This window comes from Podarcis bocagei (assembly GCF_964188305.1).
Source record: "Podarcis bocagei genome assembly, chromosome: 4".
NCBI lineage: Eukaryota > Metazoa > Chordata > Lepidosauria > Squamata > Lacertidae > Podarcis > Podarcis bocagei.
In genome coordinates, this window is record NC_138128.1 from 52631753 (window position 1) to 52659674 (window position 27922).

The 27922-nt window shown below is 42.5% G+C and overlaps 1 protein-coding gene across 3 annotated transcripts in view; it reads right to left on the minus strand.

Moving 5' to 3' along the window:
* The window catches only part of AFAP1L2 (actin filament associated protein 1 like 2), a 91276-nt gene that overhangs the window by 28001 nt on the left and 35353 nt on the right, over positions 1–27922 (minus strand). For 2 of the 3 annotated variants that reach the window (XM_081192885.1, XM_081192884.1), the window contains exons 2-5: positions 14039–14167; positions 12720–12797; positions 10737–10831; positions 7369–7459 (exon numbers count right to left, since the gene is read on the minus strand). In XM_081192885.1, coding sequence (XP_081049011.1) covers positions 7369–7459; positions 10737–10831; positions 12720–12797; positions 14039–14167 — 393 coding nt within the window. Of the gene's footprint in view, positions 1–7368; positions 7460–10736; positions 10832–12719; positions 12798–14038; positions 14168–20895; positions 20984–27922 lie in introns of all 3 variants that reach the window. The other variant, XM_081192886.1, reaches the window with a different exon arrangement.

Below are 27922 nucleotides of genomic sequence, written 5' to 3' on the forward strand. Positions count from 1 at the left end.
GGGGATAAATTTTTTTTGCCTTTATTTCCCCCCCCCCAATCTAGGTGCGTCCTATGGACCGGTGCGTCCAATAGTCCGAAAAATACGGTACAAAGGTGTCGTCAACATATCTGAGCCAAAGTTTGGGTTTGTGTTCTGACTTGTCTAAAGCATTGGTTTCAAAGTGTTCCATGTACAGATTTGCGATGACCGGTGAGAGGGGTGATCCCATAGGTGCTCCTTCTATCTGTTTGTATCTTTGTCCATTGTGGATGAAGTACGTGTTGGTTAGGCAGTGGTTGGTCAGGTCCAGGATGTATTCGGGGGGATTGTATTTGTTTTGAATGGCTGTCAAGGCTTCATTAATGGGGACTTGTGTGAAGAGAGATACAACATTGAAGCTCACAAGTAGGTCATCGGGATGTAGGTTTTGCTTCTTTATTGTTTCTATGAACTGGAAGGAGTTTGTAACGTGTGAAGCGATAGATTCTGCATAGGGCTGAAGTTGCTTAGCGAGAAATTTAGCGAGATTTTGTAGAGGTGAGCCTATGGAGCCAATAAAATCAGACTTGAAGTCACCAACATCCTCTGCTCCAGCAAACCACCCAGAAGCAATTTACACAAAGAAGAACAGAAAGCACTCACCAACCTGAGGAAAGACAACAACATAATCATTCTCCCAGCAGACAAAGGTAATGCCACTGTTGTGATGAACACATCGGACTACCAAGCAAAACTATCAAATCTACTCCAAGACCCTACCTACCAACCTATAAAAACAGATCCCACCACCTATCTGGAAAAAACCACCAAATCCAAAATAAAAGCCTCTCCTATCAGTGAAGAAATCCAGCTAAGAATCATCCCCAGAGAAAAATCATCCAGATGCCCCAAACTCTACGGTCTCCCCAAGATACACAAAGAAGGAACACCACTCAGACCAATAGTCAGCTCCATAGGCTCACCTCTACAAAATCTCGCTAAATTTCTCGCTAAGCAACTTCAGCCCTATGCAGAATCTATCGCTTCACACGTTACAAACTCCTTCCAGTTCATAGAAACAATAAAGAAGCAAAACCTACATCCCGATGACCTACTTGTGAGCTTCGATGTTGTATCTCTCTTCACACAAGTCCCCATTAATGAAGCCTTGACAGCCATTCAAAACAAATACAATCCCCCCGAATACATCCTGGACCTGACCAACCACTGCCTAACCAACACGTACTTCATCCACAATGGACAAAGATACAAACAGATAGAAGGAGCACCTATGGGATCACCCCTCTCACCGGTCATCGCAAATCTGTACATGGAACACTTTGAAACCAATGCTTTAGACAAGTCAGAACACAAACCCAAACTTTGGCTCAGATATGTTGACGACACCTTTGTAATTTGGCCACACGGGAAGGAAAAACTAGATAGCTTCCTCACACATCTCAACAGCCTACACCCCAAAATACAATTCACTATGGAAATAGAAGCCAACAACCAACTTCCCTTCCTTGACGTCCTAATCTACAAAAAACCTGATGGCTCCCTAGGACACACTATCTACCGGAAAAAAAACACACACCAACCGCTACTTACATGCACAATCACACCACCACCCTGCACAAATAAACTCCGTAGCCAAGACTCTCATCTCCAGAACCAAACGCCTGGCTGACAAAGACCACTTGACAACTGAGTTACAGAATCTCTCAAATGTGTTAATCGCCAACGGATACCAGCAAAACAGGGTTACGAAGCTAATCCAAAAAGAAACACCCCCCAAAAACCAAGACACAGAAGAAAACAATGGCATGGCCCTCCTTCCTTATATCAAGGGCACTACAGATAAAATTAGCAAAATCCTCCATAAACACAATATCAAAACAGCCTTTTGCACCAACCAAAAAATAGCCAATATCCTCAGAAACCCAAAAGATAAAATCCAGTTAGAAAACCAAGGGGTCTATGAAATACCCTGCAAAGTCTGCCCAGCCACGTACATTGGACAAACAAACAGACGAATAAATGCACGTATCGCAGAACACAAGAATGCCGTCAAAAAAGAAGAAAAAACTTCCTCTCTTTACCAACACATGAAAGAAACAGGACACGAAATTAATTTTGCAGATTCCAAATTGCTCTTTAACATGGAACATCACCACAAGAGAATAATCATGGAAGCCATCGAGATAGAGAAACACCCTCACAACATGAACAAGCGTGACGACACGTCCCGCCTGCCAGACATCTGGAAATTAGCCCTCCCCACAAAAACCGACACCAGAACCAGAGGCACACAGAACGCCATCTCCAATCAACCACACCAGACCCAAACCCAGACCCTCTCCACAGATAAATTACAGACACCATCCAGTAGCCAAACCATAGTGACACCTCCGGATGCTGCACCCCCCTGCAATCCCTACACAGATCTGGCTGGCACAGGGCACAAAACCACAGCTCGCCCCTATACACGAAGCCAAGCCAGAGCACAACTAAGTGCAGTACAGCCATCTTCTCAGAAAAACTCTTTACAAGGTCAAGAGGTCAAGACACGAAAGCTTTAGTAACTAATCCACACCTAATGACCCTCCTAAGTGGTACTCAGAATATCACTCAAGTAATCACTCAAGATATCCCTCAAGTAATTAATGAACAAAAGAAGAAAAGGCACATTAACCTAGGAACTTCCTCTCTGCCCAGAACGTTGGAGGCTATACACCACACCCCCTCAACAGTATTTATAGGAACTCAAACACTGAGATCCTGCTCTGTTCTAGTAACAAGAAGCCGAAAGCACCAGCCTGAAGATGACGAGTGAGACCTCGTCGAAACGTCGCCTAGACACCCCAACTCTTACACGGGAAGACACCCGAAGACACCAAAACCTACATTCCTGTACCCGTGAAAATCTACGAAAGCAAATATCTCACCTCTACGGGGAGGAAACCTTCCAGCTGACAAGAACCTACGAGAAACTAGAAATCCGAAGAGCCACCATCTTATGTGATCTCTTGTTCCTACGCAACTGCCGAGACAACAACTTAATTCCCACATGCTTCCAACTTAAATTCCACTCTAAAACCCCAGCTACCGAAAGGATCCTGAAACGAACTGAACTATCCCTAATCAGAAACGAACTACATAAGAAAAGATACCTACTAAACCAAACCAACAAAGATCTGCTCACTCTTCACCTCAAACTCTGTAACAAAATCCACCCTGCACTCTGGGACAAATGCAAACAACTAGCCGTTTGGAGAGCTGAAACAGAGTCCTCACATAAGACAGACATACACACCAACAAACTCCACAAACTAGAGAAACGCCAGAAGCCCAGCCACCCTCCACAACAACCCATGAAACAAACAGTACATAACATATCAGACAGGATCCTCACCTCAACTGAAACCAAAGTACTCTCCAAAGGTTTCAACTTTGCAGTCGCCCCGAGACGCATCCCCACGGAAAACATCATATGCGGAGTCGAAGCTAGCCTAACCAAAATCAACCCAGATGAAGCCAATAAAATCAGACTTGAAGTCACCAACATCCTCTGCTCCAGCAAACCACCCAGAAGCAATTTACACAAAGAAGAACAGAAAGCACTCACCAACCTGAGGAAAGACAACAACATAATCATTCTCCCAGCAGACAAAGGTAATGCCACTGTTGTGATGAACACATCGGACTACCAAGCAAAACTATCAAATCTACTCCAAGACCCTACCTACCAACCTATAAAAACAGATCCCACCACCTATCTGGAAAAAACCACCAAATCCAAAATAAAAGCCTCTCCTATCAGTGAAGAAATCCAGCTAAGAATCATCCCCAGAGAAAAATCATCCAGATGCCCCAAACTCTACGGTCTCCCCAAGATACACAAAGAAGGAACACCACTCAGACCAATAGTCAGCTCCATAGGCTCACCTCTACAAAATCTCGCTAAATTTCTCGCTAAGCAACTTCAGCCCTATGCAGAATCTATCGCTTCACACGTTACAAACTCCTTCCAGTTCATAGAAACAATAAAGAAGCAAAACCTACATCCCGATGACCTACTTGTGAGCTTCGATGTTGTATCTCTCTTCACACAAGTCCCCATTAATGAAGCCTTGACAGCCATTCAAAACAAATACAATCCCCCCGAATACATCCTGGACCTGACCAACCACTGCCTAACCAACACGTACTTCATCCACAATGGACAAAGATACAAACAGATAGAAGGAGCACCTATGGGATCACCCCTCTCACCGGTCATCGCAAATCTGTACATGGAACACTTTGAAACCAATGCTTTAGACAAGTCAGAACACAAACCCAAACTTTGGCTCAGATATGTTGACGACACCTTTGTAATTTGGCCACACGGGAAGGAAAAACTAGATAGCTTCCTCACACATCTCAACAGCCTACACCCCAAAATACAATTCACTATGGAAATAGAAGCCAACAACCAACTTCCCTTCCTTGACGTCCTAATCTACAAAAAACCTGATGGCTCCCTAGGACACACTATCTACCGGAAAAAAACACACACCAACCGCTACTTACATGCACAATCACACCACCACCCTGCACAAATAAACTCCGTAGCCAAGACTCTCATCTCCAGAACCAAACGCCTGGCTGACAAAGACCACTTGACAACTGAGTTACAGAATCTCTCAAATGTGTTAATCGCCAACGGATACCAGCAAAACAGGGTTACGAAGCTAATCCAAAAAGAAACACCCCCCAAAAACCAAGACACAGAAGAAAACAATGGCATGGCCCTCCTTCCTTATATCAAGGGCACTACAGATAAAATTAGCAAAATCCTCCATAAACACAATATCAAAACAGCCTTTTGCACCAACCAAAAAATAGCCAATATCCTCAGAAACCCAAAAGATAAAATCCAGTTAGAAAACCAAGGGGTCTATGAAATACCCTGCAAAGTCTGCCCAGCCACGTACATTGGACAAACAAACAGACGAATAAATGCACGTATCGCAGAACACAAGAATGCCGTCAAAAAAGAAGAAAAAACTTCCTCTCTTTACCAACACATGAAAGAAACAGGACACGAAATTAATTTTGCAGATTCCAAATTGCTCTTTAACATGGAACATCACCACAAGAGAATAATCATGGAAGCCATCGAGATAGAGAAACACCCTCACAACATGAACAAGCGTGACGACACGTCCCGCCTGCCAGACATCTGGAAATTAGCCCTCCCCACAAAAACCGACACCAGAACCAGAGGCACACAGAACGCCATCTCCAATCAACCACACCAGACCCAAACCCAGACCCTCTCCACAGATAAATTACAGACACCATCCAGTAGCCAAACCATAGTGACACCTCCGGATGCTGCACCCCCCTGCAATCCCTACACAGATCTGGCTGGCACAGGGCACAAAACCACAGCTCGCCCCTATACACGAAGCCAAGCCAGAGCACAACTAAGTGCAGTACAGCCATCTTCTCAGAAAAAACTCTTCACAAGGTCAAGAGGTCAAGACACGAAAGCTTTAGCAACTAATCCACACCTAATGACCCTCCTAAGTGGTACTCAGAATATCACTCAAGTAATCACTCAAGATATCCCTCAAGTAATTAATGAACAAAAGAAGAAAAGACACACTAACCTGGGAACTTCCTCTCTGCCCAGAACGTTGGAGGCTATACACCACACCCACTCAACAGTATTTATAGGAACTCAAACACTGAGATCTTGCTCTGTTCCAGTAACAAGAAGCCGAAAGCACCAGCCTGAAGATGACGAGTGAGACCTCGTCGAAACGTCGCCTAGACACCCCAACTCTTACACGGGAAGACACCCGAAGACACCAAAACCTGCATATATATATATATATATATATATATATATATATATATATATATATATTAAAAATAAACTATTCAATTATTTTACAGCTCATGACAATGCCAAAGGTAGTAAATACCAGTTCCAGGAAACCACAGGAGGGGAGAGTGCACTACAATATGCAGTCAACAAGGAAACGAAGGACCCATACTGAGGAAGACGGAAGTCTTAATGTATGAGAGAACTTTCTTTTATAGTGGTACCTCTGGTTACAAACCCTTCGGGTTACAAACACTTTGGGTTACAGACTCTGCTAACCAAGAAATAGTACCTCAGGTTATGAACTTTACCTCAGGATGAGAACACAAATTGCGCGCCAGCAGCATGGCGGCAGTGGAAGGCCCCATTAGCTAAAGTGGTACCTCAGGTTAAGAACGGTTTCAGGTTAAGAACTAACCTCCGGAACTAATTAAGTATGTAACCAGAGGTACCACTGTATATGTAACAGTTTATTTGTATTTGATGTGATTTGTTTTTTCTTTTGTTCTTTTTGTGGTGAATGGATTCAATAGTTAAAATCAATAAAAATTAAATTGAAAAAAAAAAGAAAAGGAGGGGAGAGTGCTCTTGCGGAGGGTTTCCCAGAGGCATTGGGGGTGGCCACTGTGAGAGCAGACTAGATGGGCCATTGGCCTGATCCAGCAAACTCTTCTTATATATGGGTCACCACTGCATTGTTGTACTGATGTAGAAATGTTCTCCATTTACTCCAGTCATAAATCGTTCCTTAATACATCACATACCACAGTTGGGATTCACTATTATTCCACACATATTATAAGAGTGCTGCGTGCATGAGGAGATTCTGTGTCTGAAATGAATAAGCACAGAAACTGGTAATGGTCATAGCCTAAGAATATCTGGGTTTACTCCAAAATAAAACCTACTAATCTCAAGAGATATGCCTAGGATTGCAGTGTGAGAACTTCAACGCTCCTCTTACGTTCTCTTTGGTATGGTAACTTATGATTAATCATGATGTCCATCCTAGGTGCTACAGAGTAATGTACGTGCAAAGGGGGGGGGGAGGGAAAGGAAAGCTGGCCAAATAAATTCAGTCTGCTCTTCCAGAGACTGGAGCCTAGAACTTCTCTAGAACATGCTTGTTCATTATCAGCAACAGAAAGCAAGACGGTTGCTATTCACTTTTACAAAGACACTACAATCCTTACCTTTCTCACTGAGCCCTTATTCAGTCAGTAAACCTTATTCAGCCAAGGGCAGTTTTGGTGTGGAGATCAGGCTGAAAATGTAGCATCAGTGACCATGTTCAGCTCTGAATGAACTCAACATCTTCACTTGTCAGCAATCTCTTAAAAATCTTTGGATGCAAGAATATCCCTTTAAATTCTCTGGTATTAAACTGACAATGTGACAAACACTAAACATATAGATTATAGATCACATTTCCAATATTTGTATCTGAGTGTTTTATTTATTTATTTTCCAACGCAGTTGCATTGCCTATTTCTAGAAGTAATGAAATACTTGGGAGCACACCTACGTACCGATCAGTGAGACACCAAAGGGCTCAGCTTCTTCATAGTATCCTTCTGGAGACTCAGTTTTGGATCCTGAATGTTGCTTTGCTTCTGAAATCTGTGGAATGCAAACAATAGCTAGAAAATGTGTAGCTAAAGACCCAGAGTTCTGAAATAAATTTTTACGATGGTATCTGTAATTCAGAATAAGGAAGAATTCTTTTATAGAGGCAAGACTCACGTCACTGGAAAACCTCTGACATAAGAACAGATACTGAATTATCAAAAGGACCTGTCAGTTTAAGATGAGGTTTAAAATGAGACCAAAGTTCAAATTCCACAAAGCTGGAAAACCGGAAGCTAATGCTGAGGCCTTAACAGTTGTGCCCAGTGAACAGTGTCACAAATTGTGCTTGCTTACAACATACTCCTTCCATGCACACACACATTTTCTTGGTCGTTCAGGCTCAAATCCAGATGGGGAAGACGAAGTGCCTAGGTCTAGCAAAGGCACCCCACATCATTCTAGTCATCTGTGTGTGATATCCATGGTTCTATGGTGTGCCGAAGGAATATGTGGTGCTGGGTGTGCATGCATGGTTATGGTGTGTGTGGTTGTGGGTTGTGCTGGGCAGTCCCCAAAACAGTCTCAAGGTGCCCACAAGCCCAAAAAAGTTTGGTAATCCAAGGTCTAATCACTGCTCCACACTGTCACGTTCAACAGCTAGTGAAATAGGCACTGCTCATAGCATCCTCTAGATGGCTTCCATTAAAAATATTATCATACTGGCAAAATCCCTGCTTCAAAATTTAATCTGTGTGTGTACCATATTTTGCCTATAGTTAAGAAACACCTTGCTGAATCAGATCAAAAATTATTAAATTGTTGTGGTCCTTATTCAGTAAGTAAACCTTATTCAGCCAAAGGAAGTTTTTGTGTGGAGATCAGGCTGAAAATGTTTTGCCACACAATAAGCCACACCTAAGGAAACCAAGCAGAGACCTAACCATGGAACACTAAATGGATAACATACAGTAAGCAGGCAGAATAGAGCTGTCCCTTATTTCTTATTTAAAGCTGATCGTATAACTGGAGAATTGTATTTTAGTTTTCCCTTTGCAAGAGTAATTTCAGTGGTGATGGGAGTCAAGCTTAGAAATACACCAGACATTTTCAAAGCCAGTATAAGTGAAAAAGAAAATAGATAAATAATATTGGAGTAAACCAACACTTTCAAAAAATTCTAAGCACTGGAAAGTCCCTGGATGGCTGCCAAATCTATCCTAATGTGCAGCCCAAAGCTGAGGGAAGAAATCAAGACACAAAATACTTTGGAAAGCATCCCAAAGGACAAGCTAAAAGTCAATATTTTCAGGATAAACTGCCTAGAGAGGGAAACTTCCATGAACTTTTTAGGGGTCCCAACTCCAGATTCCCGAATGCACCTCATTTTCTGCTCCTCCACAGGCAGAGTTGTGTATGTGTTCCTACCTAGACAAGTTGTGTAAGAATCTCTGTGCACTAGCATTGCCAATTTAATTTGCATATTCCTTTCGAAACAGGCAGGACCCCAGCACCTTGCATGTGCCACCCTGTCTACAGCTGCAGCTTTGTCTAGCCTGCAAGGCTAGGCATTACCCATTCCTAGTTACCACCAGGAACAGAAGTATAACTGGCAGCTTTTCTGTGGCATGTAATTGCTAGTAGCGATAATATGAATACTATGAATTTGGTGCAGATGGAATTTGTCCTCACATCTACAGAGAGAACCATGACTGATGACGTGACAAGTATGTATTTGAGGGTATCCCTCAGCATCTTCTAGTGACCTGCCCTTTTCCCAGTCCGTGATGGCTTCATAGCACGAGATAGATGCACTTTATTTCGGAAGAAAATCCCCGCTTAAAGAAGATCTGATGCTTTTGAAACAGAGTTCACTACACTTGGTTCCACCAGTGTTGGGACAGCTTTTAATATTTTAAATATTAAATGATTCAAACCATTTAAAAATGAATATTTGCCAATGAATCTCATTTGTTGCTGACGTTTCATCTTACAACACAATTTCAAACATGATGCAGCTCAAGATAACCACAAGATTCTCCAAGTAGACAAACACGCACACACACCTCTTCCAATTGCCAGCAGATAAAAGTATATAGTGAACCTGCTCACTTGAATATACAGAATGGCAGATATGTGATTCAATATAACCACAGCACTCTCAAGTAACTTGTCTCCATTGGTACCTTGACAAAATATTTACTCACCTTTGCAAAATGGTAAAATGCAAAGTAATACCCAATAGCATAAAGGTCAACTCTTTTTTCTTTTTGGCAATAATGGCGAACATTTTGGAACCTGGTTAAAGATTTAAGTGCTTAAAATCCAAACAGGAAAATAAAGCCAATTTCTCGATGGGGACCAGGCGGGAAACACGTCCCTGAGTTGCAGCTATTGCATGCTGGCACTGAAGCCAAGTAACATCATTCTTTGTAGAAAGATTAAAACATCAAGCTCTGCCTACATTTATGAAATAAACTACAATATTTTCCTATACAGCAAAATGAAGTTTTGGATGAGGGGAGAAGAAAGAAAGAAACAATGACCAGTAGTCACTAACAATGGACTAGGTGGTGCGATAGATGCATCTGGTCATGCAGCCATTCCCAACCTGGTGCCCTTTGGATGTTTGGGATTACAACTCCCACCAGTCCCAGTCAGCACAACCATGCTCATGGGAGTTGTAATCCAACCTATGAGGAAGGCTGCTTTAATGAGTTAAAAGTGTCATTCATTCTTTTCTTCCAGAGACACAGAAGGTTGCATCCAATGTGAGTTCTATTCAGAGCTGAACCACTGAAGTTAATAGACCTGAATTAGAAATGTCTATTCATTTCAGGGTTGTTAAACTACAGTTTCCTGTTGTGTCTGAACTGCAAAACTGGTTTAATCCTACTACAAACCAGGCTCTGATTCTGGGTTAACATCTTCGGTCTGTAGTTGACATTAAACCACATCATCATGCAATTTTTGAAGATGAAGCAAGACCAATGGAAGAAACCATATTGCAGAGATGTTGACATATGTGTGTGTGTGTGTGTGTGTGTGTGTGTGTGTGTGTGAGAGAGAGAGAGAGAGAGAGAGAGAGAGAGAGAGAGAGTTGCCAGTGCCCATAATGCTGTAAGTGCTCTATAAATGTTTAATAAATATTGATGTATCATTTGAGAGAGAAAAGGCAGCTCTAGGATTTTTTCAGACCTCTGTATCTTACATTACAACTCACTCCAAAGGGTACTAAATTCTATCCCAGAAGATGAATGGCACTTGCATTATTGTTATGCAGAGTACGTTGAAAGGAAGTAAATGAACAAACAAACAAACAAGGACTTACTATTTTTGAAGGTGGGAGGTCTGGCAAACTCTTCTGAGGTGGAGACAAATGCTGTTCCACTTCCCCATTGGTCAAGGAGTCTCTGCAACCCAACACTGCGGCCCAAACAGAAATAACAACATGCAAACAGTCCATCACACAGACCAAGCTCAGAAACATTCTTGGATGCTATGCTTTTGTTTTGGAGGAAGCATTGCATTAAATTAGAGAGCATATTACAGACCACAAAAATGGCATTTGATACCACCTCCAAGAATATGGCGAAAAAGCGGCTAGGGACACGCTCTCTTGCTAGTTGTGGGTTTGCTGGCACATATTTGCTTGACACTGCAAAGACCAAGATGTCTTAAAAATAATCTGTCTACTTGCAGGGCAAGGCTGATGTCTATATTGAGCAGTCCTAAGTATTCACCCTGTCATTACTGTTGGTTTTAACTTGCAGGGGCAACTCAGTCTTTTCCTAAATCCAAGCAAACAGAACTCACACTGAGAAAGAGCTACAATCTCAGCAGGTGGGGAAATACTTCCAGCCAATTTTCATCTAGTTGGCAGGTGAAGTGCTGCCTCCATAATCCTGGGATCCATGGAGTATTAACAACCTAGGGAGGTGTGGAAAGGTAGTACAGGGCTCTGGCTATATTGGCAACTGAAGGGAAGAAGCTCACTTCTCCTCTGCAGGGCCTGACTATGAGTGGAAACAGACTGACTGCTAATCACACAGCAGCTGCTTAAAACCACATGACTCTTGCTTAAAGATTTCACACAGAAGCACATATGGAAAAGCAGTGACCTACAGACCTCAGAATGGCTGCAGGTGGCTTTTGAACATAGGTAATCCTAGGCAACATAAACAGTCCTGCCCTCCAGGGGCAGCTGGTGGCAAGGGCACTGTCATGCAGCAGGGCTCCCCCTTAGTGGTGTCACTGTGCTCAGTGAGAGGGAGAAGAGGGACACATCAGGGAGATCACTGCTGTGCTGGAGCAGTGGCTGGAGGGCCCTACTGGTTCTGCCACTGCACCATGCTGACCTCCCTGCCACCTCACCTCTGCCTGTAAGCACAGTGGCACCTTTCTACACCAGCCATTGTCCCCGTCCCCCCGCCCACTGCCATCTTCAAATATGGTGGTGGAGATAGATGCACATTCTCATCCATGCACATATGGATATTGCTTCATAGAAGAAGCAATTCCATGTCTGAAGTGGCCCTATGATTCCCACAAACAACCCCAGCACACCTGCCACTGAAAATGGAAGCACAGAAACCAGCCCTGGAAAGACGGGCATGAATTCTGATGCATAAACATACAATATAAGGTATCAGAAGCTCTGTTCTTTTCAGACTAGCTGGGAAGCCACAATAACAGCTGTGTATCCACATCCTGTCATGGGAGTAATAGGGTTCTGGCGTAAGGCTGCGAGCAGCAAAGCAAAATCCAGAGCACCCAGTGATGTTATTAGCCAAGTAAATTGGACATCTGCCTCCCTTCCCTTGGCTTCTCAGATTTCCTGATCTTTGTTTCTACACATCTTAATTAAGAGGCACCTGAAAGCAGCTCTGCGTCCTGCGTTTCTCCATCTATATCTGCATGTCAAACCCAGGGAGGGTTGCTGCAAAAGTTAAAATGGATCAGTGAACATGGGCAGAGTTTACCATGTCTGTCTTGAAGATGGGTACAAGAAACACAGACTTAACAGTGAACTGGTACTGTGAGTTGGATGGTGTTTTTTAAAAAATGATACATGTGATCCGTTCATGCATAAGAAGCACATTCAGCAGCGAAATGGGGAAGGGCCATAGCTCAGTGGTAGAAAATGTGCCTTGCATGCAGCAGGCCCCTGTTCGATTCCAAGCATGTCCAGCTGGGCTTTGAGAAACCCCTCTCTGAAATGTTGGGGGGCCAATGCCAGGCTGTGTAGGCAATACTACACTGACCTAGATGGACCAATGGTCTGACTCTGTATAAGGCAATCTTACATTCCTACCTTTGTCTGGTTTCTCTGGTTCACCGTGTTGCTTATTGATGGTGACTTTGTTCATGTAAATGTATTCCTCATCACCACCTATGAGGTGAAGAATGTAAGCTCATTATTCTCTTGCGTATACTTGCACTGCATAGCAAATCATGCATTGTAGAGCAGAGCATCTCGAGCAAAGCAGCTCCTGGAGGAATTTTTAAACCATTTGCTTGGTCAGAAAGGATATCTGTCCATCTCTTTTTGTTGTTGTTTTTTTAAAAAAACATTATTATCAGAGGAGGCTTGTTCTAATGACTTAGCTCAGTGGCGCCTTAACTGACATTGCTCTTGCACAGTTTATCTTGATTGCAGCCAAGAAGCTGTGCACTTGCCACCCCTGGCGGTGGAAGTTTCTTAGAGAGACTCAGCCCTTTCAAAGTTTATCTTCTTATCATTATTGCAAATTAGATGATTCAGGAAATCTTGAATGAATTTAAAAATACATTGAGATTAAGAGCAAATGGAACAACAGCTCAGTTGGTTAGAGCATCATGCTGATAAGACCAAGGTCACAGGTTCAGTCCCCGTAAGAGACAGCTGCAGATTCCTACTTTGCAGGGGGCTGGACTAGATGGTCCTCAGGGTCCCTTCCACCTCTACAATTATATAATTATAAGAAATGAGATTAGCTTGATTCAAGGGCTTTTATATTCACTTCTTTTCTCATGTACATTTGGGTACTGCATAGCAATTTGACAGAACAAACAGCACACACTGAACGTACTGGACTTTTGGAACATGTTTTCTGTGTACCCGTTTGTGCGTGTGTGCATGTACAAATGCATGAGTAGGCAAATTAAGGCCCGGGGGCCGGATCCAGCCCAATCACCGTCTAAATCCGGCCCATGGACAGTCCAGAAATCAGTCTGTTTTTACATGAGTAGAATGTGTCCTTTTATTTAAAATGCATCTCTGGGTTATTTGTGGGGCATAGCAACTTGTTCAATATTTTTTCCCCAAAAATCTAGTCCAGCCCTCCACAAGGTCTGAGGGACAGTGGACCAGCCCCCTGCTGAAAAAGTTTGCTGACCCCTGTACAAATGTATGCACTGCGCATATATTCCTGCTACCCAGGGCTAACTCTTTGTGCAAAAAGTAGACTTCAGTTTGGGGGAGATTGTGACACAATAAGTAACTTTCCCTTTAACAAAAGACTGTTGGCTGTTTCTACATGCAATTGGGGAGGCCGTAGTTTAGATGCAAAAGTAGACCAGTATCGGTATCAGCAAATGATAGCTCTGAGAAGCTCTTCTGAAATCAGTGCTCTTTTACACAACTGTGCTTACCACTTGATTTCGTGCACAACCTGAGGAGCTCAGCAAGGAAGTTCTTCTTCACAACGGCGGTGCTGCTGAGGTTCTCCTTGTCCAGTACCTTCAGAAAATCTTCAAGTTCTGTAAGCAGTTGCTCCAGAGCTGAAGTAGACATAAAACAGATTAGCAAATGCTATTAAGCCCTGTACAGTAGTTAAATATATAAAAGGGGTTTATAGCGATCCTTGAAGAACCCAACATTTCTTGAATCAATTTGCATTTTAAACCCAAACCTATACAGTGGTGCCTCGCAAGACGAAATTAATTCGTTCCGCGAGTTTTGTCGTCTTGCGGTTTTTTCCGTCTTGCGAAGCACGGTGTCGGGAAAGTTTTGGAAAAGCTTCAAAAATCACCAAAGTCTTCAAAAACCTCAAAAAGGCTACCACACCACGTGCTATGAGTTGCTCCTCGAAGTCAAGTCGCAACTGTATTAATGGTTTTAAGAAAAAGGAAACAAACTTGCAAGACGTTTCCGTCTTGCGAAGCAAGCCCATAGGGAAAATCGTCTTGCGAAGCAACTCAAAAAACCAAAAACCCTTTCGTTTTGCGAGTTTTCCGTCTAGCGAGGCATTCGTCTTGCGAGGTACCACTGTACCTTTAGAATCAGCCCATTTTCCACTATCCATTTTACCTTACATCTCATGCATTAAATGCAAAATATAACAGCTTGGGACCAGTTTATCTGCAAGATCACCTTACCCCTTATATGTCTACTCAACTGCTTGGATGAATGGAAAGGGCACTGTTAAACGAGACTCCACACTTACAAGAAATGGATCTTTTAGTGTGGCAACACTTTTCCTTTGGAACTCTCTGCCTCCTAACATCAGGCAAGTGCCTTCACTATATTCTTTGAAGTGCCTGCTTAAAACATTTTTACTGAGGCAAAAGTATCCAGACACATAGAAGTTACAAGTGTTTTACCTCTTTTTTTACTACTGTTGATTTCAATCCCCTTTTGAACATTTTTAAATACTGTACCTGCTTTTAACTTTTATTCAGAATTTTAATGTTTTATGTTTTCATAAACCACTTAGAGGTTTTCTCTCAATAAAGAAGTATATACATTTTGTTAAATAAATACATGCAAAAGATACTTTTGGACCAAATTTTTGACTCTCTATACTAAGAGTTGCTGGACTATCTGAATCTTGCAGGAGATGCTTCAGACTTTTCTTTTTGAATGCTGGAATCTCAACCAACATTAACAATCTTTTCAGTATGCGCACACATAAAAATGACATATTACAAAATATGTGAAATGTAAGATGTGAAATTTCTCTTGTTCAACACTTGGCGCAAACCTTTTCTTTTCTTACTCCCGTTGGATATGCTACTAACAATAACAGAGATTGGATTGAACATAACGCATTCAAAATGCTACACTATAATCCACAAGCCAGTCCTTTGCTATTTGTATTCCGTTTCATCACCCTTATAACGATGCTCAAACCCTGACACAGGGAAGATGGCAACATGAGAGACAAGGCCCTAATACTATTAGCTGGGACAATTTAGACAGCTGTGAGTGAAACAGATCTCTGGAACGCTTGCATGATTTAACAAATTTGATTCCCCCCAAAGCACCATCCTTTCCCACAAAACAATGCAACATTTATTTGTAAGGAGAGATGAACACCTTATGGAAAGAATGACTTCTAATAGTTGACCCAGGTCAGTGTTATTCAAACGGAGCTATGAAGAAGCAAGAACATTTCTCTGCATACACAAATCTAGCCCAAAGAACCTGAAGGGGAGATTTTCCCAGACCCTCCTTTCCATCTCTTCCTCCCCTCCTCTTCCAAACATCTGTCTAAAACTTTCTGAGCTGGCACCATTCATTTCCCTAGCAGACTGCCTTGGCAGAAGGCACTTGACTTGCAACGGCTCCGTTCTTTGTCTGCTACAGAAAAATCAACAGACCAGCTGATCATTCAGTGCCGGTTTAGAGTAAGCATTCAAGTTGCTGAATGGTGGGTGCTGCTGGCTTTTTGTGGATTTTCCAGCCCATCCTGCCAGGCACATTCCAAGGCTTACAGGGGTCGGCTGCTGCTGTAGGGAAAGGGAAAGTAGATTTGTGATGACAGAAGGAGAAAGCTATTCTCTCCAACTGTGAAAAGAAACAGATGTGTTGGTAGGGGCTGCCGAAGCAGCTGGATGACTTTTAGGAGGACAACGGATCTTCCAAAGGGAACAAAACATGCACTGATTCAGAAAAGTAGGCCCTCTGGTGCTACCCACTCGCCTGAGACCCCAGAGAAGAATTAAGACAATGGTGAACTATCCACAGCAGAAGGAGAGGGATCGTTATGCTCCTTGGTCTGCACCAGTCGCCAGTGAATTCAACTTAAGCAAAATCAGAGGCGTATTTCACAAGATGTGTTGAATTTTTGGGGTGGGATGCGGGTGGGGAAGGAGCACTGATCTTGAACTTGTTTTATCTTTTTAATTTGTGAAATACAGTAGGTCGCTATAGAAGGCAATTAAGGTGGAAACAGCCATTTCCCATTTTGTTTCTAATTTCTGGCCATGTGGCTATTAAATAAGAATGATCTGGAAAATGAGTATTATTCCGTTCCTGTGGTCTTCTAAAAAATGCACACTATTAGTCACCAATTGACATTTTTAGCACAAAATTATCTTTTAAAAAAACCATGCGGCAAATGAACTCTACTCTACCTCTGCGGATGCGGTCTTAAACGGATGTGCACTTTTAGTCACCAGTTACAATTTTTATCACAGAGAAACAACATCTAGGCTTTTCCCCAAGTATATTTGTCTAATGTGGCATGAGGTTGTGAGATCTTGCACTGCAAATTATACAGTGGGGGGGGGGAGTATTTGATCCCCTGCTAAATTTGCCCGTTTGCCCTCTGATGAAGAAATGACCAGTCCATAATTTTAATGGTAGGTTTATTGTAGCTGTGAGAGACAGAGTAACAACAGGAAAGCCCCCAGAAACCCAGAAGACAAAAGTCAGAGATTGATGTGAATTACAATGAGTGAAATAAGTAACTGATCCCCTATCAACCAGCCAGATGTCAGGCTACCTGGTATCTTCACTATATGTAACGAGCTGAGATTAGAAGAACCTGCTGTAAACTCAACACTGACAATATAAACCAGGAAGCACAGACAGACTGAGAAAGACTCAATAAAACATGGTTTACTGGAACTTTGGATAATCTGGGGGTTTTTTTTTTGTTTGTTTGTTTGTTTAATTTGCATACCAGCCTTCATCCAAAGATTTCAAGGCAGTTTACAGAAGATTATGATGCAGAAATCTGCAGTGACAAGACTGAACTGGCAATGCTAAATAATGTAGATACTTCTCTACCCAGTTTCTTTTTTATATAAAAGGAAGTAATTTATTTATTTATTACATTTTATATCTCACCTTTTCCCAAGGAATTAATGGGATTCCTTGATATGGCCCTGCATTCAGATCATCACCAGATCCCAGTCAACTTACTTTTACCAATGTTGTTGCATCATGTGCATTTGGTGGTGAAAGGAGTTTTTTTTCTCCATTAGGGGCCCCTGGCCCACAGAAAACACAATACTCAGGGCCTGATCCAGGCTTGTCAGGTGAGCAAGACAGAAACAGCTCTCAAGGGCATTTTCAAAGCGTATTTGAGAAGCCTTCTAAGCATTCCTCCCTACTCTGGTCCACATGATTCAATGTTGGCCAACTGGCCTCCCTTTGGGCTGTCTACTCCTCTCCCTGAAACCTCTGCCAAAGCTTCACTGCACAGTGACCACAGACTTGAGCCAACTCTACCTGTCTCTGAACACATTCTCCTCTCTCTCACACACACCGACACATCTGCCTAACAGTACTTGTGGCTGAATTTATTGAAAGACCAGAGGTAACACTGTGGACCCATGGACCGAATGTTCCCCACCTCTGCTCTAGGCTATGCCTGTGGAACCCAACGGTCAACTCCGCATGCACAGAGGGGAGCAGGATCATGGACCCTACGTGTGCGCTCCCAGGTCTTCAGCCAGGAACTATGGTTATGCCAGGGTTCCCAAACACATACAGGTCTTAGGCATGTACAGTTCTATGTGCTTCACTCCTGTTCTTACATTCCATATGACATGCGGCGGTCGGGACTGACAGGCACATCAAGGCTGAGGGGTGGGGCCAGTGGCCAAAATCCCACTCCTTTCCAAGCACTGATTGAACACATGAACAGGGGAACATGAAAGCAAGGTTTAGGTGAATTACTGAAAAGTAGTAAGATTTCAACCAAGATGACAACTGAAATACCCTCAATAACCTGGCCCAGTCCAGAACACCCAAACTTAACCAAGTTCTCCCAACCGTTTATGGTTGCCCACTAGGCTCTAGTACATGGATGTGGACCCTCAGACCAAATGCTTCCATGGGCTTCCATCTGGTCCTCAGCCCACACCCCTCATCAACACTCCTTGGGTGCTTTTGCCTAGCTGCAATATGTCCTTGCAGTGTGATAATGCCTCTTGCTTGCCCGGTGCAAACTAGACAAGCCAAGCCAACTAGAATGGATGAGGAAGACAGTATCTATTGTTCACAGGACATCTGCAGGAGAGCACACAGAATTCCTTCCTCCCCCTCCACCCGCACAAGGGACTTTCCAATCTCAAAGCATCCATCAAAAAAAAAATTAGCCTTGTCAGTTTCAACAGCCAAGAATCTGTGGAAAGCATAGCATTTGTCCAAGGTACAGAATTCTGCATTTAGGTGCTCCGAGGAAAATGTGAGAATCTTGCAACAAAGGGGGCAAACCTGGAGAGGAGAAGTGCAAATGCTTTGCAACACATCACAAAGCAACAAACGAACATCTAATATGCATTTATTGTGCAATAATGACGGTGAAAGCAATTCCAGCAACTCTAATCATACCTCAGAAAGATTTAATGTCTGGTTTTGGAAACTCCTATTTGAACAGTTTGGCCTTGTCTTCCTATACAACATGAAACATGGGGAGGGAGACAATGGGCCTTGTTGCTTGTGGGCAGAGTGCCCAACTGCTGAACCCAACCAACACAATATGGGCCATTCTGGAAGTCTGGACAATCATCTTATTGATGAACTGTCATCTCTAAACCAGGAACTCTGAACTTTAAGTAAGAGACAGCAGAAAAGGCAGACAAGGCTTTCCAGTTTGCTGAACAAATGACAGACTGGCTCCCCTCCTCCTTCACAGGGTGGTGGGAGGACTCAAGAAGCAGAAAAGAGAAGAGAGAGAAAAATGCCCAGAAGGCTCAATGAAGGAACGGCACTCCTGTCCCCTGCTCCCACACTATGAACAATCACATTCTTCCAAGTGCCTTATTGCAATGCTGAAAATTAATATAGTGAGATCCTTCATAAATAAGTGACTCCCAGTTTTCCATTCTAAGCCTTTGCTTCTAGTTTTGCTCTAGATTCAGATCACAGCACAGGGAGGGTTCCCCAGATTAACATCCTTAGCCTGAGGTTTGAATTTTTGACTGGAAGCACACTTCCCCTTCATAACAATGCTTTCTCTTTTTTTGCTAGAAAGCTTGACATCCGAAAGTTGACTCAAAGACTTTGGCTGTCCAAGTGCTGCCTCAGCTTCCGACAACTTTTTCCTCCAACAAAATCAACCCAGCATATTGTGGTACATTTACCAGCTCCAAAAAACTCTACATGGAGAAGACAACATCAACTTGATGGTGGTCATGTTTGCTTCCTCACCAAGGTTGAGAAAGTTACATGCATTGGGTACCAAACAATCTGCCTTTGGCCAGATTGTCATATGGAGAGATACAGTGGTACCTCGGGTTACATATGCTTCAGGTTACATACGCTTCGGGTTACAGACTCCGCTAACCCATAAATAGTGCTTCAGGTTAAGAACTTTGCTTCAGGTTGAGAACAGAAATCGTGCTCTGGCAGCATGGCGGTAGCAGGAAGCCCCATTAGCTAAAGTAGTGTTTCAGGTTAAGAACAGTTTCAGGTTAAGAACAGACCTCCGGAACGAATTAAGTACTTAACCCGAGGTACCACTGTATATGGTCCTTCTATGACATCATTAAAAGTAGGGTTAGTGTCTTGTCATCAATGCAGATACTTGTGGAGCAGCGGGGAGTGGTGAACTTCAGCTTTCTGTACACTAACTACTGCAGTGTGTGGGCTAAAGACTTTGCATGTTGTTGGCATTCACCTGTCTCAAGAGAGAATGGAGTGTGCCTTCGGGGGTGAAGTCAAACTGCTGCGTTAGCAGCACTGAAGTGACCTTTATGGGGTGCAAGCCTGGGCAGTGTGTATGGGCTGCTCAAACACCAAGACCTCCCTCTTGGCCTCGCTGATGTGGCCCAAAGGAAAGCAGAGCAATACGTTTGGCCCCAGCTTGGCTGCAGGTGTTGCTGAAAGGAGGCATACAAGTTGCCATCCAAATCCCCTCTGGATTTGTATAGGGTTTCCTTCCTTAGCCTTTTCTTCTCCCAAATATATCCTGCAAAGCTGTGGAGGTTTAGCATCAGAGTTTTCCTTCTCCTAGAGTCCCAAGTTGATGAGCCCCATCTGCCCCTCACTTCCCTCCACAGCAGCCTTTCTCAACCTGTGGGTCCCCAGATGTTGTTGAACTACAACTCCCATCACCCCTAGCTAGCAAGGCCAGAGCTCAAGAATGATGGGAGTTGTAGTCCAACAACATCTGGGGACCTACAGCTTGAGAACCGCTGCTCCACAGCATGTGCATAAACTGTGTTCTTGACTGTTGGAACCACTATTGATCATGTCCGCTCAATCCGCAGCAGCCTGTCTTTGCATGCAAGGGAACTTCTTAACTCAGCAAGGGTTTGAGACCCATCCTCACCTGGTTTATCCAGCCAATCGAAGCTGCTTCCCAGGGTGTGGCCACTGTTGCATGAAGACAGCTTCTAGGAGCCACAGGCTTGACATGCCTTCTCGCATATTACAGGCACAGAAACCAGGCAACAGATAGGAAAAGGGGGAAGTAGATACATCAAACAGGTATGAATATCAGAAATTAGAATAGAGCGGTATATTGCAGAAGGAGAAAGAACTTGCCAGCGGAAATTTTATTTCATATTCTATCTAGGAAAATAAGGGAACTTTGTGATCACATATTCTTTCCCTTTGTTCTACAATGTAACTATGACTTGAAATTCTATGTTAAACCAACAACAAGCAGCTTGATGGCATTCTAGCCAGGGTTGTAACTAATCAGTTCTTTGCCACACAAATGGCAATTATGGACATTAAAGAAAAAATGGTTGCCTGGTCAGGGAAAACAAATATTTTGCAAGTGATGGTAACTGCCCCTAACTAAATTTATTTCCTCACAGTATAACTCACTCTGTAAGCCTGCCTTTCTTGTTGAATCAAACACCATCATATTCTCCATCACTGTAAACACTTGTAATTAAAATCCTTGTAGATTAAAAAAAAAAGAATTGGGGAAAAGAATTGCACGTGTTTCACTGCAGTGCAGTTTTCTTTATCAGTGTATTCACTGGCAAATGACCAGCTATTTTAAAAGCCAGCATACCAATTAATAATTCAGAAACATAAAATTTTCCCACCATCAAATCTGACCTAGTAGCACACAAATTAAAAATGTCTGAATAGTTTGAATTTACGTAATTATGGATTTGGGGTGGATTCTGTTTGCCTTATGACCACAGGGGTGTGCGTGTGTTACATGCAATGAGTATGTTACATGCAATGAGTGTACATAGAACACAGCAAGTTTTTACTAGCTCAGTAATGTCTAGACTGTCAGATAGCAGCTCTCCAGCATTTCAGACAGGCTTCTCTCCCAGTTCTACCTGAAGATGCTGGGGACTAAACCTGGGCCTTCTGCATGCAAAACAAATGCTCTGCCACTGAGATATGGCACTTCCCTATGCAATCTCTATACTTGTCTATGTGAATAGTTGAGCTGTACAAGCTTTCAAACCCTTAACTCTCCCACATACACCATGCAGTGCATGGGCAGTAGGATGTGACTGAGTGCATAAAACAGTCTGTTATTTGTTAATGTTCTTCAAAGACTTAAACCAGCAACCATGTCCAGCAACCATGTGCTTTATTAAGGGCTGCTTCTGACACTGAGACTGTGCTCACTGTGACTGTGCTCACATAGCAAGAGGCGAGAAAACATCTTGGGTTGGATCCAGATCTAGCCATGCTTAGAGAAAACACACTGAAATAAATGGCACACATTATCCATCACGAACTTAAGTCCTACTGATTTCAACGCACCCCTCCAGGGCTGGGGATGTTCTGGGGCTCAAAACTCCCATAATGTCCAGGCAGCATAATCAGTGGTCATGGAGGATGGAAGTTATAGTCTCACAATATCTGGAAGGCCACAGGTTCCCCATGTGCAGTCTACTCTAAGCATGACTAAGTCTGGCTCAAGCCCAGGAGGTAGCAAATATAGCACAAACCCACTTCTCAACAAGGATACATATTTTGTGGGAAAGTATCCAGAGTCTGACAAATGTACATGTATGTATTTTAAGACACAGATGCTTCCATCTGCATCTTTAAAAAGTAACACTGAAGGTCGCCTTTAACTGCCCTGAAGTCCCAGACTTGGCAAAACAGCCATTTATCGGATAGAAGAGATTTTGTTACTTAGCCTAGCCCAGACTTTGTTTTATATAAACAGAAGCCTATTATCTAGAGAGAATGAGAAGTTGCATTAAACCTCTAAAAGGCCATTAGATAAAACACTCTGAAGGTATCACTAATCTTGCCCTGGATTTAAGAGCTAGGTTATTGTTTTTATGCAGTGTTTCAGCATAAAAATCATTGGCAAAAAAACCCTAAAAAACTGCTGATGAATGTTTTTGTGCTCTGTCAGTAACTCTCATTAACTCAAGCCTTCTTGAAACATTTGATGCTTATGTTTTACTCTTTAATCTCTATTTTGCACTAACAAACCTCCAAGAGATTATTGCAGCTCAACTGTAATTTAGTGATTTCTCTTTTCTCAGCATCACTGTTTGATTATTGCTTACATTGTACACTGTAATTTAAGGACTGCCTCTAGAGACAGTTTCTGAAGCTCTTCTCACTTTCCAAATTCAGAATTGGCAGAAGTCAGCAGAGTTCAGTTCTACAGCTTGGTCTGAACTTTACCCAAAGGTCACAGAGAGAAATTTGGAGGTGCTTGACTGGAAGACCCATCTCACATGACTTAAGATCTTCCATTCAGATAGGTGAATCAATGTAAGAATTCAGTCCTTTAATAAGAAGCCTGAAATGATCAAAGCTGCTGGGAAGTCTATAAATTACTATGTAGTAAAACCACCCCGTCGATAATAAGTAAAATTTAATGGTTCAGCTATTCAAACACCAGAATTTGAGACATTATTTATGGGAGTTGTAGTCCAACAACATCTACAGCAGGGATTTCCAAATTGTAGTCTGCGGACCAGCAGTGGTCCACGAGCTTCATTCAGGTGGTTCACAGAATGTAAAAATAGACAGAAAAATCTGCCAAGGCCCTCAGCAATTTTCAAGTGGTCTGTGGAGGACTACTGATCTAGAGGTACACAGGTTAGCCACACCTGTCCTATGGTGCTAATGGGTTACAAAGGAAGACAAAACATACAGCCATGAAAATATTGTTAGCACCTAGCCTACCGTATATTGTTATATTGCTATTGTTAGCACCTAGCCTATAACTTAACTCTCCAAACAAGCTTAATGGTTTACTGTATGTTCACTTTTGTGCCCAATACAGAGAAGCTATCCCTAAACTCTAGTGGCATTAGGATGTTAACAGACTCACAGGTTTTCTGTAAAGGGAGACACCTCAATTCAGTTTTAATAAACCCCATTCTGAATATCTTAGTCTAGTGAAGGTTCACATTCTAGGTATCATGGCTGTTTCTTGGTGGGTCACTGCTATCTAGAACCAGTACAAACAGATTTTACTTTTGCAGGAAACAGACAAAACTGATACCTCTGAAGGGTCACACACATTGCTTTAAAAATTTCAGCTGCAGGGGGAAAAACACAAGTAACTGGAGATTACTTCTGCTTAGTTTCTTAATAATGATCTGGAACAACTGCTTTCAGTTTCAGGCTTAATTCAACCCAGGATGTAGTTATTATCTTACAAAACAGGAAACACCCTTAAATAATCATTACATATTGGGGAACAAAAATATATTGTTTCTTCAATCTTCAGAGGACTTGAAAGCCAATATCTAAATTAAAACCTGGAAGCTGGGTAACGTCACTATCCTATTTTAGGAGCAGGCCAGACAGGATTTCTTTCTTTTTTATTGTCTCATGAAAATCTCAAAGCAAATTGACAGTACAATTGAAGTGCAAAAATTATTGAGCCTTGAGACCTTGCTCAAAACACACATTTTGATCTGAACAAAAGACACCAGGAAAGAAGAAGCAGGAGTCTCAGCTATCGCCCTCACCTGCCCGAAACAAACCAGGACTGTGCCAAGAAAATGCACGTGGCAAAAAGGAGTGCTAGGTCCTGGTGGGCTACCCCCTTACCCGCTTGTGATTGGCCAAGAGGGTAACCAGCCAATCAGGATTTTCATATATATATTTTCCTTTCCCCCCCCCCTTCACTTCTCACTTTCCTCTGTGGCCCCCTAGCCTCAGGCTATGGTCCCCCATTTACACATTTTTCACCTGGGGCCTCCTTGGAATATCCTGGGGTTCCCCTAGAATATCCATGGGGCCCTAGGGGGCCATATGGCCCCCGGTTGGGAAACACTGGCCTTGCCTATATGTAGTCTATTTGTAGCTGGGCACATCAAAGAGGATATTAATTCAAGACACCATTAATTCAAGACACTCAGTGGAGCATATGCTTGTACAACAAGAACTATGGGTGGTATACAACTAAGTTCCATTTAAATTAATGGACCTAACTTAGTCAAGTTCCTCTGTTTCAGTGGGTCTACTCTGAGTAAAAGTTAGTTGAAAACACTCTGTATATTTAAATATAAGCTGATGTCCAACCATCGTAAAACCAAAACATGGTACATACAGCAAATAGCTCCCGAGAAGAGCACACTTGTAGTCATAGCTGTTTATTTTCTGTTTGTACTTAAGGTAAACCACACATTCCATTTTTAGCCAACATGCAGACACGGAAGCAGACACAACTCAGCTTCGACTGCATGGGGAGCTTAGAACTATGAAGATCGGAGGAGCATTGGTTCATTACATGTGAACAGAGGATGTGTAGCCTACACACACTGCAAACACATTCCAAAATGTACAAAATGGGCCAACAAAAATAGTAGTCAGAACATGAATAAGTGGGGTAGAAGATCCCCCTAAATAACCTGAAAACAAACAAAAAGAATGCAAGGAAATACAAAGTAGCTTCAGAAGGAGGACTAACTTTACCAGGGTCATGTAAAGTTAGTAGAGCATTGGTTATTCTAACTCAATGCCATCTATACCAGGGCTAGGGTTCCTGTGACCATCAAGCTATTTTGAACTCCAACTCCCATCCACCTCAGCTAGCATGTTCTATGGTCAGGGATGAGGGAAGCTGTAGCCCAATAATATCTGGAAGGCCACTGGTTTCCCACTTCTGACCCATGCTGAGTGGCAGCAGGGATTTAAGATGGCAGTCTTTCCCATCCCCAACTTGGAGATGCGAGGACTGTGTCAGCATATAAGATAGTAGCTCTGCCGCTGCGCTACCCCACTCCCAATTACATTTCTGTAGCAAACTTTAATTAATTATAACAAGGTTTTCTGTATCAAAAGGAGTCTCAGTTGTTTATTCCCAGCTTTACAACCCATGGTTTATCAAGTCTAGAATGACTGAACCAGGTCATGAGCTTAATTTGATTCCATTACGGCAAACTCAACCTAGATTAAAAGACCTCTTTGCTTTTACATATGCATGCATGCATGAAATGTGTGTCAAAGCTTCCATGATTAAAAACTGAACTTTTCCTCATCCTTTTCAACTCCCCGCACCCCCAAGACATAAGTGATCAAGAGCGCGCAAAAATATTTCCACCTTTCTTTTTATTTGTATAACTCTTCTTTGATAATACCGAGACAGAAGATTACTGAGCTGACACATTTTGTTTCCAGAAAGCCCCCATTGTCTGAGCTGCATTCAAAAGAGATTTATGTAACATCTACGACGAAAACAGGAGGAAGATGGAAAGCCTGGACAAAAGGGAAAGGAGCTGAAAATGAATATTAAACATGGACTTTATTCAACCTCCAGTTATTAGGGTTCCCACCTTTTTCATGTAGAGGCAGGAATTAATCTTTCCCAGTCACTACAGTTTTAAGTTGGGGAGATACTTCACAGGTTCACCTTCATCTGACATACAGCTAGTGAGAGCACCATGACTTCAGAAGATGCTTCAGTTTCAACTCTCAGAAGCAATAACCCATCCTAAATAGCAAGAAGAAAGCTTTTTGGGGGGGTGGGTGGATTCCTCGTTCTTATAGAATTGTACTACCCATAACAAAAGAGATCAGTTATATGTAGAATGTAAGGCTGCAAGATTCGAGCCTACTTGAACTCTGTGCATTTTGAAAGCTTGGTCCAGAAAGCTCAGGTGCTAGTTGAGGTACATTAGGGCCAATTCAGATAATCAGCAACTACCTTGTATCCACTTGGCATGTGCCCCACATATTGCGGAAGCTGTCTCTGCTAGCCTCCTTCCATACAGTGAGCTCAGCATCCCTACCTCTCAGTATCTTTCTGCTTCTGTGAATTTCCATGTAATTGTGAAGGGATACTAAATGCTAGACTTAACCACATGGCTGGAAAGTAAGCTACACTTAGGAGCAGACTACAAACAATGGGCTGGTTTGGGTGCAACTCTAAACCCTAGTTTAGCATTATGAGAATTATTATTATTATTATTCAAATCAATCAATCAATCAATCAATCTTTATTACGGTCCAGAGACCCAACAAATCATTACAAAGCAATGCACAATTCAGACAGCCTACCTCCAGGTTAAAAAAGCATTTTGTTCAGACTTAAAGATAGGGATCATTGGTTTTTGCAACCACCGATAAAAACTTCGCCACTGCTAATGTTCTAGCGTTTGTCCGGTCTTCCAATAGGAACCTGACATAGTGAGCCTCTGATTTTCCCAGGAAAGGTACCAGCAAGGGTAATATCAGTTCAGCCCTGGCTTGCTCATATTTCGCACAGTGCAGCAAAATATGTTTTATAGAATTGATATCTTGATTATTCAAATTGTTATACTACCCTTCATCCGAGGGTGGTTTACAATAGAAAAACACACAAATACATAACAAAGTAACAAACAAAAACAATTACCCCCACTCCAGTTTAAAGGGTCTGGCACCTAAAGACATGTAACAGAGGAATCGGTGAGTCTCCCTGGGGAAAGCATTCCACAAATGGGGAGCCACCACAGAAAAGGCCCACTCTAATGGAGCAGGCACACAAAGAATGAGCCTAGCATCCATTGGAAGGCTATCCCACCATCCTTCGACAGTGACCACAAAGAGTTAGAATGGTTTTGCTTCCATTTCTGATGCATAGCAATTTGCCATGTTGTTTGAATCCAGACAGCCTGTGGTTAATCCCAACTATGGTTAATGAAAACAAGCCAGCTTCACACCACAGCTTACGAAGCAGGTTTATTTTTGTTCACCATAATGAAAATTAACTCAGGGTTTGGTTAATCTTACTGGAAACAAAAACTTCTAATCTCCTCACAATCACACCGGAAAAGCGGGGTTTGGGGGTGGAGGGACCGTGCAAGGCTGGGTTGTGGAAGACTGGAGCCTACTCTGATAAAGCTAAATCATGGTTTACTATTACATCAAAACAAATCCAGTAAATTGCCACACTGCTCTTCGGTGTCTGAATC